The 12,907-nt window shown below is 50.4% G+C and overlaps 2 protein-coding genes across 3 annotated transcripts in view; both read right to left on the bottom strand.

The window, feature by feature from the left end:
• Positions 1-7,128, bottom strand: Reep2 (receptor accessory protein 2). Of its 2 annotated transcripts, none has more exons than XM_021150545.2 (8): positions 6,907-7,128; positions 5,157-5,229; positions 4,741-4,817; positions 2,105-2,225; positions 1,788-1,901; positions 1,379-1,520; positions 1,152-1,282; positions 1-1,070 (listed from the first exon to the last, which is right to left on the bottom strand). In XM_021150545.2, the coding sequence occupies exons 1-8, from the start codon at positions 6,936-6,938 to the stop codon at positions 1,002-1,004; spliced, it is 759 nt and encodes a 252-aa protein (XP_021006204.1). In that variant the 5' UTR covers positions 6,939-7,128; the 3' UTR covers positions 1-1,001. The 2 variants fall into 2 exon arrangements, with proteins under 2 accessions (XP_021006204.1, XP_021006203.1); XM_021150544.2 differs by having other exon boundaries at positions 9-1,070; positions 1,379-1,526; positions 6,907-7,121.
• Positions 7,129-8,663: 1,535 nt separating this feature from the next.
• The window catches only part of Kdm3b (lysine demethylase 3B), a 60,982-nt gene continuing 56,738 nt past the window's right edge, over positions 8,664-12,907 (bottom strand). The window contains exon 24 of the mRNA XM_021150261.1: positions 8,664-10,075. Within this exon, the coding sequence (XP_021005920.1) occupies positions 9,995-10,075 (81 nt within the window). The 3' untranslated portion in view covers positions 8,664-9,994. The remainder of the gene's footprint in view (positions 10,076-12,907) is intronic.

Here is a 12,907-nt window from a genome sequence, read left to right as displayed (position 1 = left end):
AAAGGAGGTGTCAGAGTTTCGTTTATTGGCTCATCCAGTGCCAAGGTCCAGTGTGGGCACCGTGGAGTTGGGAGCCTCTCAGCTCCTGCATCTCCTTCCCTGCACAGGTACCACTTGGCCCCAATGAGGCTGGCAGAACCAGCGCCAGGGGTGGGGTCCAGGTTAGTTCTGACCAGGGTTTGCTTGGCACAGGAAGGGGATCCCATGGCAAGGTGGGATGCATCCCCTTTACAGGAGAGGAAAGGAGCCAGCTTGGCAGGCCCTCTGTGGTGGAGCCTAGGAGCAGAGGAGTCCAGCCTACGGGCATGAATGTGTAAAAGGGATCAAGGATGGAAGGGTAGGGAGGAGTCCCTGGGAGCCTTGTTCTGTCAAGGGCTTGAGTCCTGAGGTTCAGAGACCAGCAGGGGTGGATAAAGAGGAAGAAAGACCAGAGCTGAAGTAGGGAGGAGGTGACCCCTCTCACCCAACCTCCCTAGCACGCACACCCTTAGCATCTCACCTCTCTTTTGGTAGAATACACAGCCCTACCAGCTGTAGTTCTGGCCTGGCCGTGCTGCTTATTCAAAGCCCTTGTCTCCATGCATAGCTGTGCCCGAGGAACACCCTCCTTCCAGGCCTGCCCCATTTCTTCCCCGTCTCAAGGTCCCCTCCCTGGGGCTGGGGGGAGCAGGTCAGGCCTCTGAGAGGGGACGGCCATGGTCAGCAAGGCACTGGATGGGCAGCGTGGGACTGGAGCAGCAGCAAAAAGAGCAGCGCTGGCCGGCCACGGAGCCTCCACCTCCTCGAGGGCTTAGTCATCACCTCTGTCCTCAACCTCCTCTTTGCCAAGCCCCCTCCGGAGGCGTGTTCATGGGAAGTGGGTGCTGGGGACAGCCGTCTGGGGGGGGGGTGTTTGCGGGTATGAAACACTTGGGGCTAGTGGCTCACTGTTGGAGGGGCCAGGGCTGTAGCTCTCCTCCGTGCTTGTCCTACAGATGGAGGGGTGCGGGGAGCCGAGCCTCTCATGCTGAGTCGCCCCCTCCGGAACTCTTCTTCTTGGGCCGGGTCTTCAGTGTCTTGGAAGCCGGTGGCTATGTGGAGAGTCATGATGGGGTTCAGCTTGTTCCCATTGTCTCTTCCCCATCTCCCCAGGCCACGGCCTGTATTCTCACCTCAGCTCTGGGTACTTTTTTGATAGGTTTGGTCCTCTTGGGTGCCTTGTCTCCTAGGTCATCTTCTGAGGTCTCTGTCCGGGGATCTGGCTGGCTTGTGCTAGACCTTAGACTTAGGGCAGGCTCATCTCCTGGTTTCACGGGGAGGGAAAGAGAATAAGGGCCCAGGGGTCTCTCTGGTCTTTTTAGCTCTGGACTCCTTCCCACAGCTCAGGGCGTGCCAGTACCTAAGTCCTCGATAGTGTCCAGGAGACCCACGGGGCCGGGTTGGAGGCGGCCATCTGGCCCCTGCAGCGGTAATGCATCCTCATCTCGAATGAGAGTCAGGTCCTGCATGCTGAAGCTCCGCAGCTTTTCCGACAGCACCCCCTGGCCCTAGGGTCACCACCACGCACCAAGAGAGCGGGAGGAAGGGGCGGGGTGGAGACAGAGGTTACCATCGTGTTGAGATATTTTTCCCTCTGGTCAGATGAGGAAGCTGACCAGACAGTCGAAGACACAGGGCTGGAGCCTGGAGCCACACAGCCCAAAGTCTCCTAGGCCTAAGGATAGGGTGGATGCTAAGGGGCCTGGACAGGACATGAGATGACCGACCGAGGTGGGGGCCCCGGGAGTCTGGGCCCATCCTCATCTCACCTTGGCAGCAGCTGTGACTGCAGCATTGGCAGCCAGGTTCAGGCCCCTCTTGCCCACCCTCATCATCGTCTCATAGCTCTTGTCTCGGGCTTGTGTGATGTATTCGTCGATCTCCTAGGGGGATGAAGAGACCTGAGAGGTGAGGCTGCAGGCAAGTTACCTGTGCTCACAACTGTGCATAGACAATGCCTACCCCCGGGAGCTAGGCTCTGCCAGATTGCTGCAGGCTCTGGCCACCCACAGGAAATATCTGTGGCTGGAGGCGTGGGAATGTCTCTGCTGGGCCAGGCTGGGAAGAGCTGAAGGAAGGGGCAAACCTTTTCCTTGTTGGACAGTGTTGGGTGCACGAACTTGCGGTAGAGGACGCTGGAGCCCTTGGTGTAAGGGGACAACAGCCATATCACAAAGGCAATCTTGAGCTCAAAGTAGAAGGGGAACCTGTTGGGCAGACAGAGGTGTGCTCAGACAGAGGTGTGCTCATGGCTTGTCAGACATGAGACAAGGGATATACTAGATTTACATCAGGGACCCTGGACAGCTCCCACTTCTTAAGTGGTCTGAGGCCACGTGGTTTCCAGGAGGACGGACGTAGGGGTGGGCTTTGGGGAGGGTTGGGAACACAAAATTGACTCATGCAGAAGGCAAGAGGAGAACCCATTTGGGGTACATGCCTATAATCCCAGTATGGGAGATTGATCACAAATTTGTGCCCACTCTAGCCTACCATATCTCAAAACAGACCCCAAAGCAAAGGTACGGGAGCACATGACATTTAAGCCAGTATGGAGGATAGACATGTGATTCACAAGATGTCACATGGTGGAGAAAGAGGAAGAAAAGCCAACATGTTGGGGAAGCCCTAAGCATTAAGAGATACATGTTTGGAAAAGAGATGGCTCAGTGGTTACGAGCACTGGTGGCTTTTGCAGAGGACCTGGGTTCAGTTCCCAGCACCCACATGACAGCTCATGATTGTCTGTTACTCCAGCTCCTGGGGATCCGATAGCTTCTCCTGGCACCAGACACACAGCAGGTGCGGGAGGCAAATAGACAGGCAAAACATCCGTGAACAGAAAGCAAGGGTTTTTGTTTGTTTGGTTGGCTTGGGTTTGTTTTGTTTTGTTTTTCTGAGACAGGGTTTCTCTGTACAGCCCTGGTTGTTCTGGAACTCACTTTGTAGACCAGACTGGCCTCGAACTCAGAAATCTGCCTGCCTCTGCCTCCTGAGTGCTGGGATTAAAGATGTGCACCACCACGCCCAGCAAGGGTTTTGTTTTGTTGTTGTTGTTGTTGTTGTTGTTTTTTTAAAGAAGAAATTGAGTTGTGGTGAAGTGCACACCTGTAATCCTAGCATTAGGGAGGCTGAAGCAAGAGGAGGATGATTGCTATTTTAAGGTCAACATGGGGTACATAATAGGTTCCATGTCAACCCAGCCAGGGATACATAGTGAACTCTATCTGGAAAAAAGAGAAAGAGAGAAGGGGGGAGGGGGGAAGAAGAAGAAGAAGAGGAGGAGGAGGAGGAGGAAGAGAAAGAAAATTATGCTTTCCTGAATCGAAACAAAGCAAGAAGCCTCAGGAAGGTGCATGGCTGTGGCCAGTAAGCTACTGCCTTTTTAAAAAAAACCTTAGCCGGAGGTTAAGTTAAAAACTTAGCTTAGTGGTGGCGCACGCCTTTAGTCCCAGCACTCGGGAGGCAGAGGCAGGCGGATTTCTGAGTTTGAGGCCAGCCTGGTCTACAAAGTGAGTGCCAGGACAACCAGGGCTACACAGAGAAACCCTGTCTCGAAAAAAACCAAAAAAAAAAAAAAACCTTAATCATGTATATGATATGTGTGTGCAGATATGCGCATGTGTGTGTTTGTGAGTGTGTGCCACAGTGCATCCGTGGGAGTCAGAAAAGATAGTATTGGGGCTGGAGAGATAGCTCAGCGGTTAAGAGCACTGACTGTTCTTCCAGAGGTCCTGAGTTCAATTCCCAGCAACCACATGGTGGCTCACAACTATCTGTAATGGGGTCTGAATGCCCTCTTCTGGTGTGTCTGAAGACAGCTACAGTGGACTCATATACATAAAACAAATAAATACTTCTTTTAAAAAAAGAAAAGACAAGACAAGACAGTATCTGGAGCTGATTCCCTCCTTCTATTCTTACACAGCTTTCAGGGGTCAAACTCAGGTCAGCAGGCTTTGAGCTGATGCAGCGAGAGCTTTGTTGATGAACTACCTTGCTGCTCCCTGCCCTAAGATTATGTAGCCCAGGCTGGCCTCAAAACTGCAATGATACTCCTGCCTTATCGTCCCTAGGGCAGGGATTATGGGTGATTCAAATTCCAATATACTTCACTCTTCAAGAGGTATTTCTCACCCAGTCAACATTTCTGAGCAGATTCAAACTTACTCCCCGTCCCCGTAACGCTCGTATACTTTAGGCCTATTTGTGCCTGCAATACCTTGGGAATACAAGCATTCAGTGTCACCACAAATGAACTACATGTTTGTTCCACAGACGGGGGAGACAAGGTTTAGGGACTGGTGATCTGTCCAACGTCACAGGAAGGACTTGAGAGCAGATGCACATCCACTCAGTTCCCCTGGGGCACTGTGGCTGTCACCAGAAAGAAATGTGGCAGGTTGGTTGGTTTGTTTGAAGTAGGATAGCCCCAGCTGTTCTGGAACTTGCTACGTAGATCCACCTGCCTCTGCCTCCCAGGTGCTGGGATTAGAGGCGTGGGCCACCATGCCCCGTTGCTATGTCTGTTCTTGTGCTGGCATCAGGTGCGAAGAGCCGCCGTATTAAGGGGGCTGAGGAACTGTTGGGAGTCGGGGATCATGACTCTAGCCTGGGTCCAAATCTGCCTAATCTGTCTGGCTAGAGAAAGGGAGAGATCTGGGTCCTGAGATTCGGGGGTAGGGGGTGGGGTGGGACGACGGGGACATGACTGGACCTCACCAGGACAGTATTATATCCGTAAGTGTCTCAGCTGTGGTGAAGAAGGCGAAGACTATCCAATACATCATCCATTTTACCTGAGGGACAAAGGACAGCATTAACCGGGGCTTAGGGCTGAGGAGCTGTAAACACCCCAAGTCCCTGGTCTGTCAGCTCCTCATACTGGGGCTAAGTCAAGGAAAACAGAACCCCATTGCACTGTCTGCCCCAGGTTAGACGTTCTGGGAGAGAGATACCCAAGGCCTCACACTTGCCAATCATACCAAGCCTGTGTGGGCACAGGGAACATCCCAGAACCTCTTTTACTCAGTGTCTTGTTGGGTAGTGTGGCATAAAGCCACACTCTACTCCCATCTGTTTTACACACACACTACACACACACACACACATTACACAGGGTACGGTCATGCACTCACGTATTCCTTCACGTTTTTGGTCTTCACGGCCTTGTAGGAAGAATAGGCTGGGTACAGGGTGCCAAAGATGAGCCTAGAGAAGCAGGCATGGTTACTGGGCCAGTCTTCCTCCCAGCTCTGCACCATCCCCTGGGCGCTAAGGAGCAGAGGGATGGATCTCCAGAGCATCAGTTGTCTGGGGAACTCTGGTTAAGGACTATAAAGTCAAAGCCTTTGGAGCTACACACGTGTGGGGGCGGGGCCTCAGCCAGTCTGGGTGGGACCCTCTCCCTGTCCACTGTTCATTCTTTATATGGAAGACGCAGAGGCCGGAGGCTCCGGTGGTCCCTCTGGTCAGGAGCTTTGGCTATCCACAGGCGTGTCATGAGAGCTGAGGGGCTGGTCACTGCTATGAGATGTCATCCTTCTTGGCCTAATGCCTATTTTACCCATCTGTTCATACCCTCCCCCTCCTTGTCTCACAGACAGGCTGGGTAGGGCCAGGTCCCCAAGGGACCCTAACATCGCCGAACAGGGCACCCAACCTGGCAGTCAGAACTATTATGGTCCTGGGACTAGAGGGCACAGGTGCGGGAGGGGCACAAAAGGCTTATAACCCCAATATCAGCGTGGTCCAGGGCCAGGTACTGAAGACCTGGGCTTCAGACCTTATCTAAGCATCCCTCTACAGATTACAGGAAGGGCACAAGTGAGGGAGAAAGAGAGTCCATGTATCCTGTCGGGAGTTTGCCCAGGCCAGAAAAGTAGCCACCCTTGGAGGCTACAGGGAGAGATAAGGCCTGTAGGGGGTGGGAAGAGGAAACCCCAGTGGCTGGAGAGGAAGCCAGGACACAAGCATGGGAAGAAGGGTGGGGCTCCTGGGATGCCAGTCCTGAGGGACGCTGAGGGGCAGAGACCTAAAGTAGAGGAATGGTTGCCTCGGAAGCCAGCACCTTCAAGTGTGGGTGATGCTTTGCTAAGGTAGGGCACTCATTTCCTGTGCCGATGCGGGATAGCAGCGGGGCAGAATTCACAAGGCCAAATCTAGGCTTGTGTGTATTTGTGGGAGGGAGGTATTTGTTCCTGTATCTGGGGGAGGTGCCAGGGCCACAGCTCCACAATGTGACTGTTACAATGTGCCTGGAATCAAGGCCACCAAATGTTCTCCCAGTGGCTTTCCGCAATCCTAGGCAGATATGCATCCATCCAGTTACCTCCCCACTTTTGTCTTCCCAGCAACTCGGCTTCCATACCTAGCCCTGCTTCCCGGATGCCTTAGGACAGGTGTCCTCATCCTATCACTAGTCAGAACCAGGAGGAAGGCCTTGAGAGCTTTGGGGAGGCCCCAGGGGATGAGCCATGGATCTGAACTCCGGAATGACGAGCCCCCCCCCCCCCCCCCCGTCATAGTCCCCTTTTAATCTCTTCCTGGAGGGAAAGGAGGGTCTTGTATGCTCCTCCAGCCTAGATCTGCTTGGTGGGGGAGGGGATGTGCCCGCCTCCCCTAATAAATCAGTAGCTGCTCAGCGTCTAGGATGGGGGAGGGCGCAGGAGCAAGACAATTAAGAATAAACGGGTTTTAAAAATAATATGGGCGAGGTCCCTGGGAAACCAGGCCTGCCATGCTCCCCTTCCAGTCCCACATCTCTGTGTCTGGGGACACCACTTAGGGACCCTGGGATAAATCATCCCAGGCTTGAATACCGCGCCCTCCACCACCGGCCCCCTCATCCCCAACCCGGGCGAGCCCCGCCGCAGCCTCTGCACTCACACCACCAGGCGAGAGATGATCCAGGACACCATGGCGGGGCGGGGACCCAGCCCGGGTGAGGATGCAGCTGCCCGAGGCCGGCGGCTGAGGCAGCAGGAGCCGCTGTTAGCAGCGGCAGCCGCTTTGGGGTCAGCGGAGCGCAGAGTTGCCGCCGTTAAAGGGGAGGTCCCTGCCGCAGCGGCGGTCCGTGGGCGGTGGCGCCTCTTAAAGGGGAGGCCGCGGTGTCGGCGCGCCCCCCCCAGCACCTGCTGTGCCTGGGCATGCGCCTTCACCCTCTGTGCCCAGCTTTCCTCTAAATCGCCTGTTCACTTTCCTAGAGCTTCAAGCCTGTGTCCAGAGTCCTGGCGGGGTTCCCTTTTGGTTCCATCCTTTGACAGCAGCTTCGGCCTACCTCCCGCCCTGCCCACATCAGGTTGAAGGTTAAACATCCCACGAGGAGTAAGGGCTGCTTTGCTTAACTGTGAGCCAGGCCCTGAACAAGAGCTTCACGTGTTTCATTGAATCCTCACAACTACCCTGTAAGGTAGAATTATCCTCATCCTGAAGATGGGGCTTATTGGTTTCACTACTATGCTGAACCACTAAGCCATACGTGTTTATTAGGCTACACCCTCCAAACACTGTCAAATTCTCCTCCCTATTATAGGCTCCTTAAGGACTTCCATCTGGCTCCACTGTCCACTCCAGTCCTCATCAATAACTGCTAAGTCCCAATTTAACAGGATGTTTTGATCTGACTTTTGGTGGTAAATTGTGTGTGTGTGTAGTTTAGGGAGATGTGAAGTTTAATTTAATATGGGTGGGGGGGGTGGATAGGAGAGAGGAGTGGGTCTCAAGTCAGTGGAAAGTCCAGAGACCTGGGTTCCACCCCCAGCAAGTACCACTGGTAGTGAATGTCCTAATTCTGAAGACATTTATATCCAGAATGTAGGCTAGCCTGCCTCCTGATTTTCACCAAAGCAGCCACATTCCAAAGCATCCCTCCTCCACTGTCCTCCTTCTCTGTCCCATTTTAGAGCTGCTGTATCCCAGGCCTTTATGATGAGGTATAATCCTTTTGGTGACCACACTGTTAACCTGTTCCACCAGGCTGAAAGGACAAGCTCACAACTCTGTATTTCAAAGCGTTATGATCATATTCAAACCTAGCATCCTTGAAAACCACAAATGGTCTATTTCTACCCTGGTAATTATGTTTCCAGGTGCAAATGCTTTGGAAGGTGTTTTCAAACATTTTGGAGAAACAGGCCTCTGTGATCCCTCCTGCTTTTTAGAATTTCCTTCCCAAAAGGCCTCTTTAAATCAGAATGTAGGCTGTCCTTACCCAGTAAGAACACTTTAATTTTGCTTAATAAACACAACCCCGATTGGGTCTGTCCATCACTTCTAAGGTAACCTAGGGCCACACAGGTTAAGGCAGGCAGGCGACTGCAGCCTCACAGCCTGGCCTGCAGCTCTGTCCAGGCTGCACGTCAGGGCAGGCTTCTCTTATCCGGCTCCTAGCAGGACTGCACGTACTCCATTCTGTTCAATGAACACAAATTGGGAACCCTCTCTCCACTTCCCAGCTCACATGGCTCCTTCCCCACTGTCTGTCTTTCTCCCAACTAAGCACAGTTCAAACAGCAAAGAGCAATGACCAGATGCAGGCAGGGCAGTAGGAAACCCTGAAATCAACTCCATCTCTTACACCCAATGTGAGAGACTTTCTTGACTTTAGAAAGGTTGGTAGAGAAAGAATTTTGTCTACTCCAAAGAGATTTGTTAGATTTTTTAATAAGAACATGGAAATCCCAATCAGCCCTTCAATAAAATTAAAATACAGAAAGTGAAATTAAAAGTATTCTACAATAAATGACTTTTATTTAAAAAAAAAAAAAAAGAAAGTAACTGTGAACATATAAACAAGGCTGCAGGGTAGTACACCTGGAAAGAGACACATTTCCCAATGCACCTATGGGCCAATGAATTCTATCATTTCCAAGTAAATCCTTAATAAAAACTCCACTGAGTTGGAAAGCTTTGCTGAAAATATTCTAGACAAAACTCCAAAAAACAAAAGCAAAACTTCTTTATATTGGAGATCAAACTTTCCACCCCGTTTGGACACACATGAGGAGTCCCAAGGGAACGCTGGTAATTGGTGACACAGCTCCTGGGGTCAGCAGTTGGCGTGCAGGGAACACTCCGAAGCTCAGACATGATGCAGTTCTTTCTCAGATGACCGCTCCCTCAAGATAAGACTGAGAAGGACGCGGAGAAACTAAAAAACTCCTAATAAAAAGCCAATTCTTTTAAATCACGCTTTGGCTGATTTTGTGCTATAAGGGGCAGCTGATTTCTAAAAATCATATTTCTTTTCAAAGAGTTTTATCGAAAGGAAGACTAACTGTAATGTGCCTTTCCTCACAGTCCAGGAAAACAACTGTTATTTCAAAAGTTCTAAAAATATCTACTTTCATGAAATAGTAACTATTTCACTACAAACCTATTTTTCACTAAATACACATTTCCTAATCCTGGAGCCTCCTGGGAAAAGCAGTGGGCTCTCCCTGGGTCCTGAAGACTCCGGTATTCATGGAGAGTACGGGAAGGGCTGCACCCCCATCTCCTAGGATGGGCTAGGTCAGAGGTCATGTGTGGAGACACTGCCAGGCTCCCACCAGGCACAGTAAGTCATCACCTTACTTTACCAGTTATGACTTCCTCTGCCTCCAAACACATTCCTAGTTAGCTAGGCACAAGAGGAACAGAAAAGGAAGGTGTGCCCACATTCCTGGTTTCCATGGTCTCAAACCAGGAGAATGTGCAGGAGAGCCCAGCGATGTTCAAGCAACCTGGATTCCCAAAAGGCCACTGGATGGGAATGTGGCACCCTTGGCTTGAGTCTGAAACTGTGTGTCAACAGTGCGACTTGCTTGTGTCACCCTTCAGTGTGGAGGCAGCACAGAAAGAGCGGCTGGAGAGTTTGTAATACTGACCACGCTGGCTTGGGGAAGGGCCTCCGCTCCTGCAGAGAACCCTGCCCTTCCCTGCTAAGTGTTGTGAAAGGCCTGCTTGACAGGAGAGCTCGAAGTTTCCCCAGGCTTTAGGACCTTGCGAGTTTGGATTCGTGGGCCTTGAGAGTGCCGACAGCGTCTTTCACTGCGTGATATATGATGTTCTTCACCTGGAGAACAATCAGCACTGTCAGTTCACGGCAGCAGCTCACAGCCGCACAGCTAAGTCCTACAGTAACTGTGTGCTTCCTAAACCACCTCCACAATGAACTATCAGTCCTGCAGGATGTGAAATCACAGAGAAGGCTACACAGCCACCGTGCTCAGTAGGTGCTCAACAGTGTAACTACGGTATTTGGTGGAGGATTAGTTCATCTTTGCCATGATCCTATGAAGTATATTTTATTGAGAATCTTGTTTACAGATGAGACCCTGAGAAAATCAAGTTCGAGCAAACTGAAGCTGGGCATGGCGGCACTTGTCTATAATCCCAATGGCTGATGCCAACCTGGAACAGACCAAGACCTCACAGCAATAATCAGTGGAAGTGGGTGGCTGAGTGGTTCTCTCCTTCCACCTTGTGGTTCCAGGGAGTAGAGCCATCTTGCCAGCTCCTCCTCCCCCTTTGAAAAACAGGGTCTTACTACTTAGCCAAGGCTGGCCTCTAAACTATGAGCCTTCTGATTTAGTTTCTCAAGTAGTGGGATTACAAGAATGTGCCACCAGGTCCAGAGCCTATGTGTTTTTTCTAATTTATCTAAAAGAAACATATTTTGCATGTGATATTGGAAGAAGTTATTAAAATATGGTGTCAGGCTAAAGACACCTTTTTTTTCCCCCCCCAAGACAAGGTTTCTCTGTATAGCTCTGGCTGTCCTGGAACTCACTCTGTAGACCAGGCTGGCCTCGAACTCAGAAATCCGCCTGCCTCTGCCTCCGAGTGCTGGGATTAAAGGCGCCCGGCTAAAGACACCTTTAAAAAGGACTGACCAGAGACTGTTTTCTAAGGAGGGAAAGAAAAAGGAGGACACTGGCGCTGTCATAATGCTGCTGCTGTAGACTGGACGTGCATGTGTGTGCATACACATTACACTTTGCTTCACAAACACTGGAGGCTTTGTGAAGGCGTACAAGATACCTTACACCTCTACTGATCCTTTTCTCTTAACAAAACCACACTGTGTACCATCAGATTTGTGCTAGGGAAAGTTGCCAATGAGACAAAGCTCATTTAAAGCTTACTTTAACATGGATAGCAACCGACAAGTCAAATAGTACAGCATGTCAGATGGTGAAGTCATTACAGAAAAGAGCAAGTGACCAATGGGACCTGGAGCATCAGCAGAGGTGATGCTGATGCTGCTCTCATATCATTTTAGAATTAAATTTAGGTATATTTTATTGTATTGTATGTCTGCATGTCTACCATACATGAGCCAGTGCATGCAGAGGCCAGGGGAGGGCATCAAATCTCCTGGAACTGTAGTTAACAGGCAGTTGTAAACCCTGGTAAACAAACCCAGGTTCTTTGTGACAACAGCATGTTGGTTTTTTTTGTTGTTTTTTGAGACAGGGTTTCTCTATATGCCAGGCTGGCCTCAAACTCACAGATCTGCCTGCCTCTGCCTCCCGAGTGCTGGGATAAAAGGCGTGCGCCACCACGCCCGGCTAAATGCTAGGATTGAATATATGCGCCACCCCCCCCCCCTCGCTAGCATGTGTTCTTAGCTCCTAAGCCATCTCTGCAGCCCCAGCCTCTATAAAATAAAAGGAAGTGAAAGGGGAGAAGAGTTGGCTCAGTGGTTAAGAGCACTGGCTCCTTTTCCAAAGGACCTGGGTTCAATTCCCATCATCCACAGGACAGCTCACAACTGTCTATAACTCCAGTTCCAAGGGATCTGGCACCCTCCTACACAAATACAAGCAGGCAGAACACCAATATACATGAAATAAAAATAAATAATTTACAAAAAGAGTAAAACGACAGGCTACAGTTGAGACCTGTAGAGGTGGGGATGATAAGTACATTTGTATTGCTTCTATGTTAATATGATTATACTTTGTATAAAAATATCTCTCTGCACCAATCTGCAGACTAAGGAACATGTTGTCTGAGGCCCTATGCAGGGACAAGCTCAAGTTTCTTTCTTTCTTTCTTTCTTTCTAGCTCAAGTTTCTTTCTTTCTTTCTTTCTTTCTTTCTTTCTTTCTTTCTATTTATTTATACAGGGTTTCTTTCCTTTCTTTCTTTCTTTCTCTTTTCTCTTTTCTCTTTCTTTCTCTCTCTCTCTCTCTCTCTCTCTCTCTCTCTCTCTCTCTCTCTCTCTCTTTCTTTCTTTCTTCAGGGTTTCTCTGTATAGTCCTGGCTGCCTGGCTGTCCTTGAACTCAGAAATCCTCCTGCCTCTGCCTCCTCAGTGCTGGACTGCCTGGCTCAAGTTCAAGTTTCCTGACCACCAGAAGATACCCTTGTCAAAGTGTGGCTTCACCAAGTTTAATGCAGATGAACCTGAGGAAGTAGTAGCTGAGAAGCGCTCACCCTCAAAGGCTGTAAAGGCCAAACCTTTCCCCAGCTATGTTCCTCAGACGAGTGCAGGGCTGCTACGCGGGGAGCCTTCTGCTGCAATAATGAACGAGGGATACCTTTCTCCTACCAATGATGTCTATTAATAAATCTCAGATCCAATGGAAAAAAAAAAGTTTGTGACTAAGCTGGGCCTGCCAGCACAGGTTTCACTAGTCCATGCTACTCCTCAACTTGGAAGTAGGAGATTACTCAAGTGCGAGGCCAGTCTGGATAGCTTAGCAAGAACCTGTCTTGAATTCAGTCTGATACAGCTCCATAGGAGCATGTCTGTCTACCGAGTGCACAACTGCATATTTGGGTCCCAGCACTGTTAAAAAAAAGTTCAAGGGCTGGTGAGATGGCTCAGTGGGTAAGAGCACCCGACTGCTCTTCCGAAGGTCCAGAGTTCAAATCCCAGCAACCACATGGTGGCTCACAA

This window comes from Mus caroli, chromosome 18 (genome assembly GCF_900094665.2).
Source record: "Mus caroli chromosome 18, CAROLI_EIJ_v1.1, whole genome shotgun sequence".
In the NCBI taxonomy this organism is placed as follows: Eukaryota; Metazoa; Chordata; class Mammalia; order Rodentia; family Muridae; genus Mus; species Mus caroli.
The sequence above is the reverse complement of the archived record's forward strand: the minus strand, read 5'-3'. Positions and strand labels throughout refer to the sequence as shown.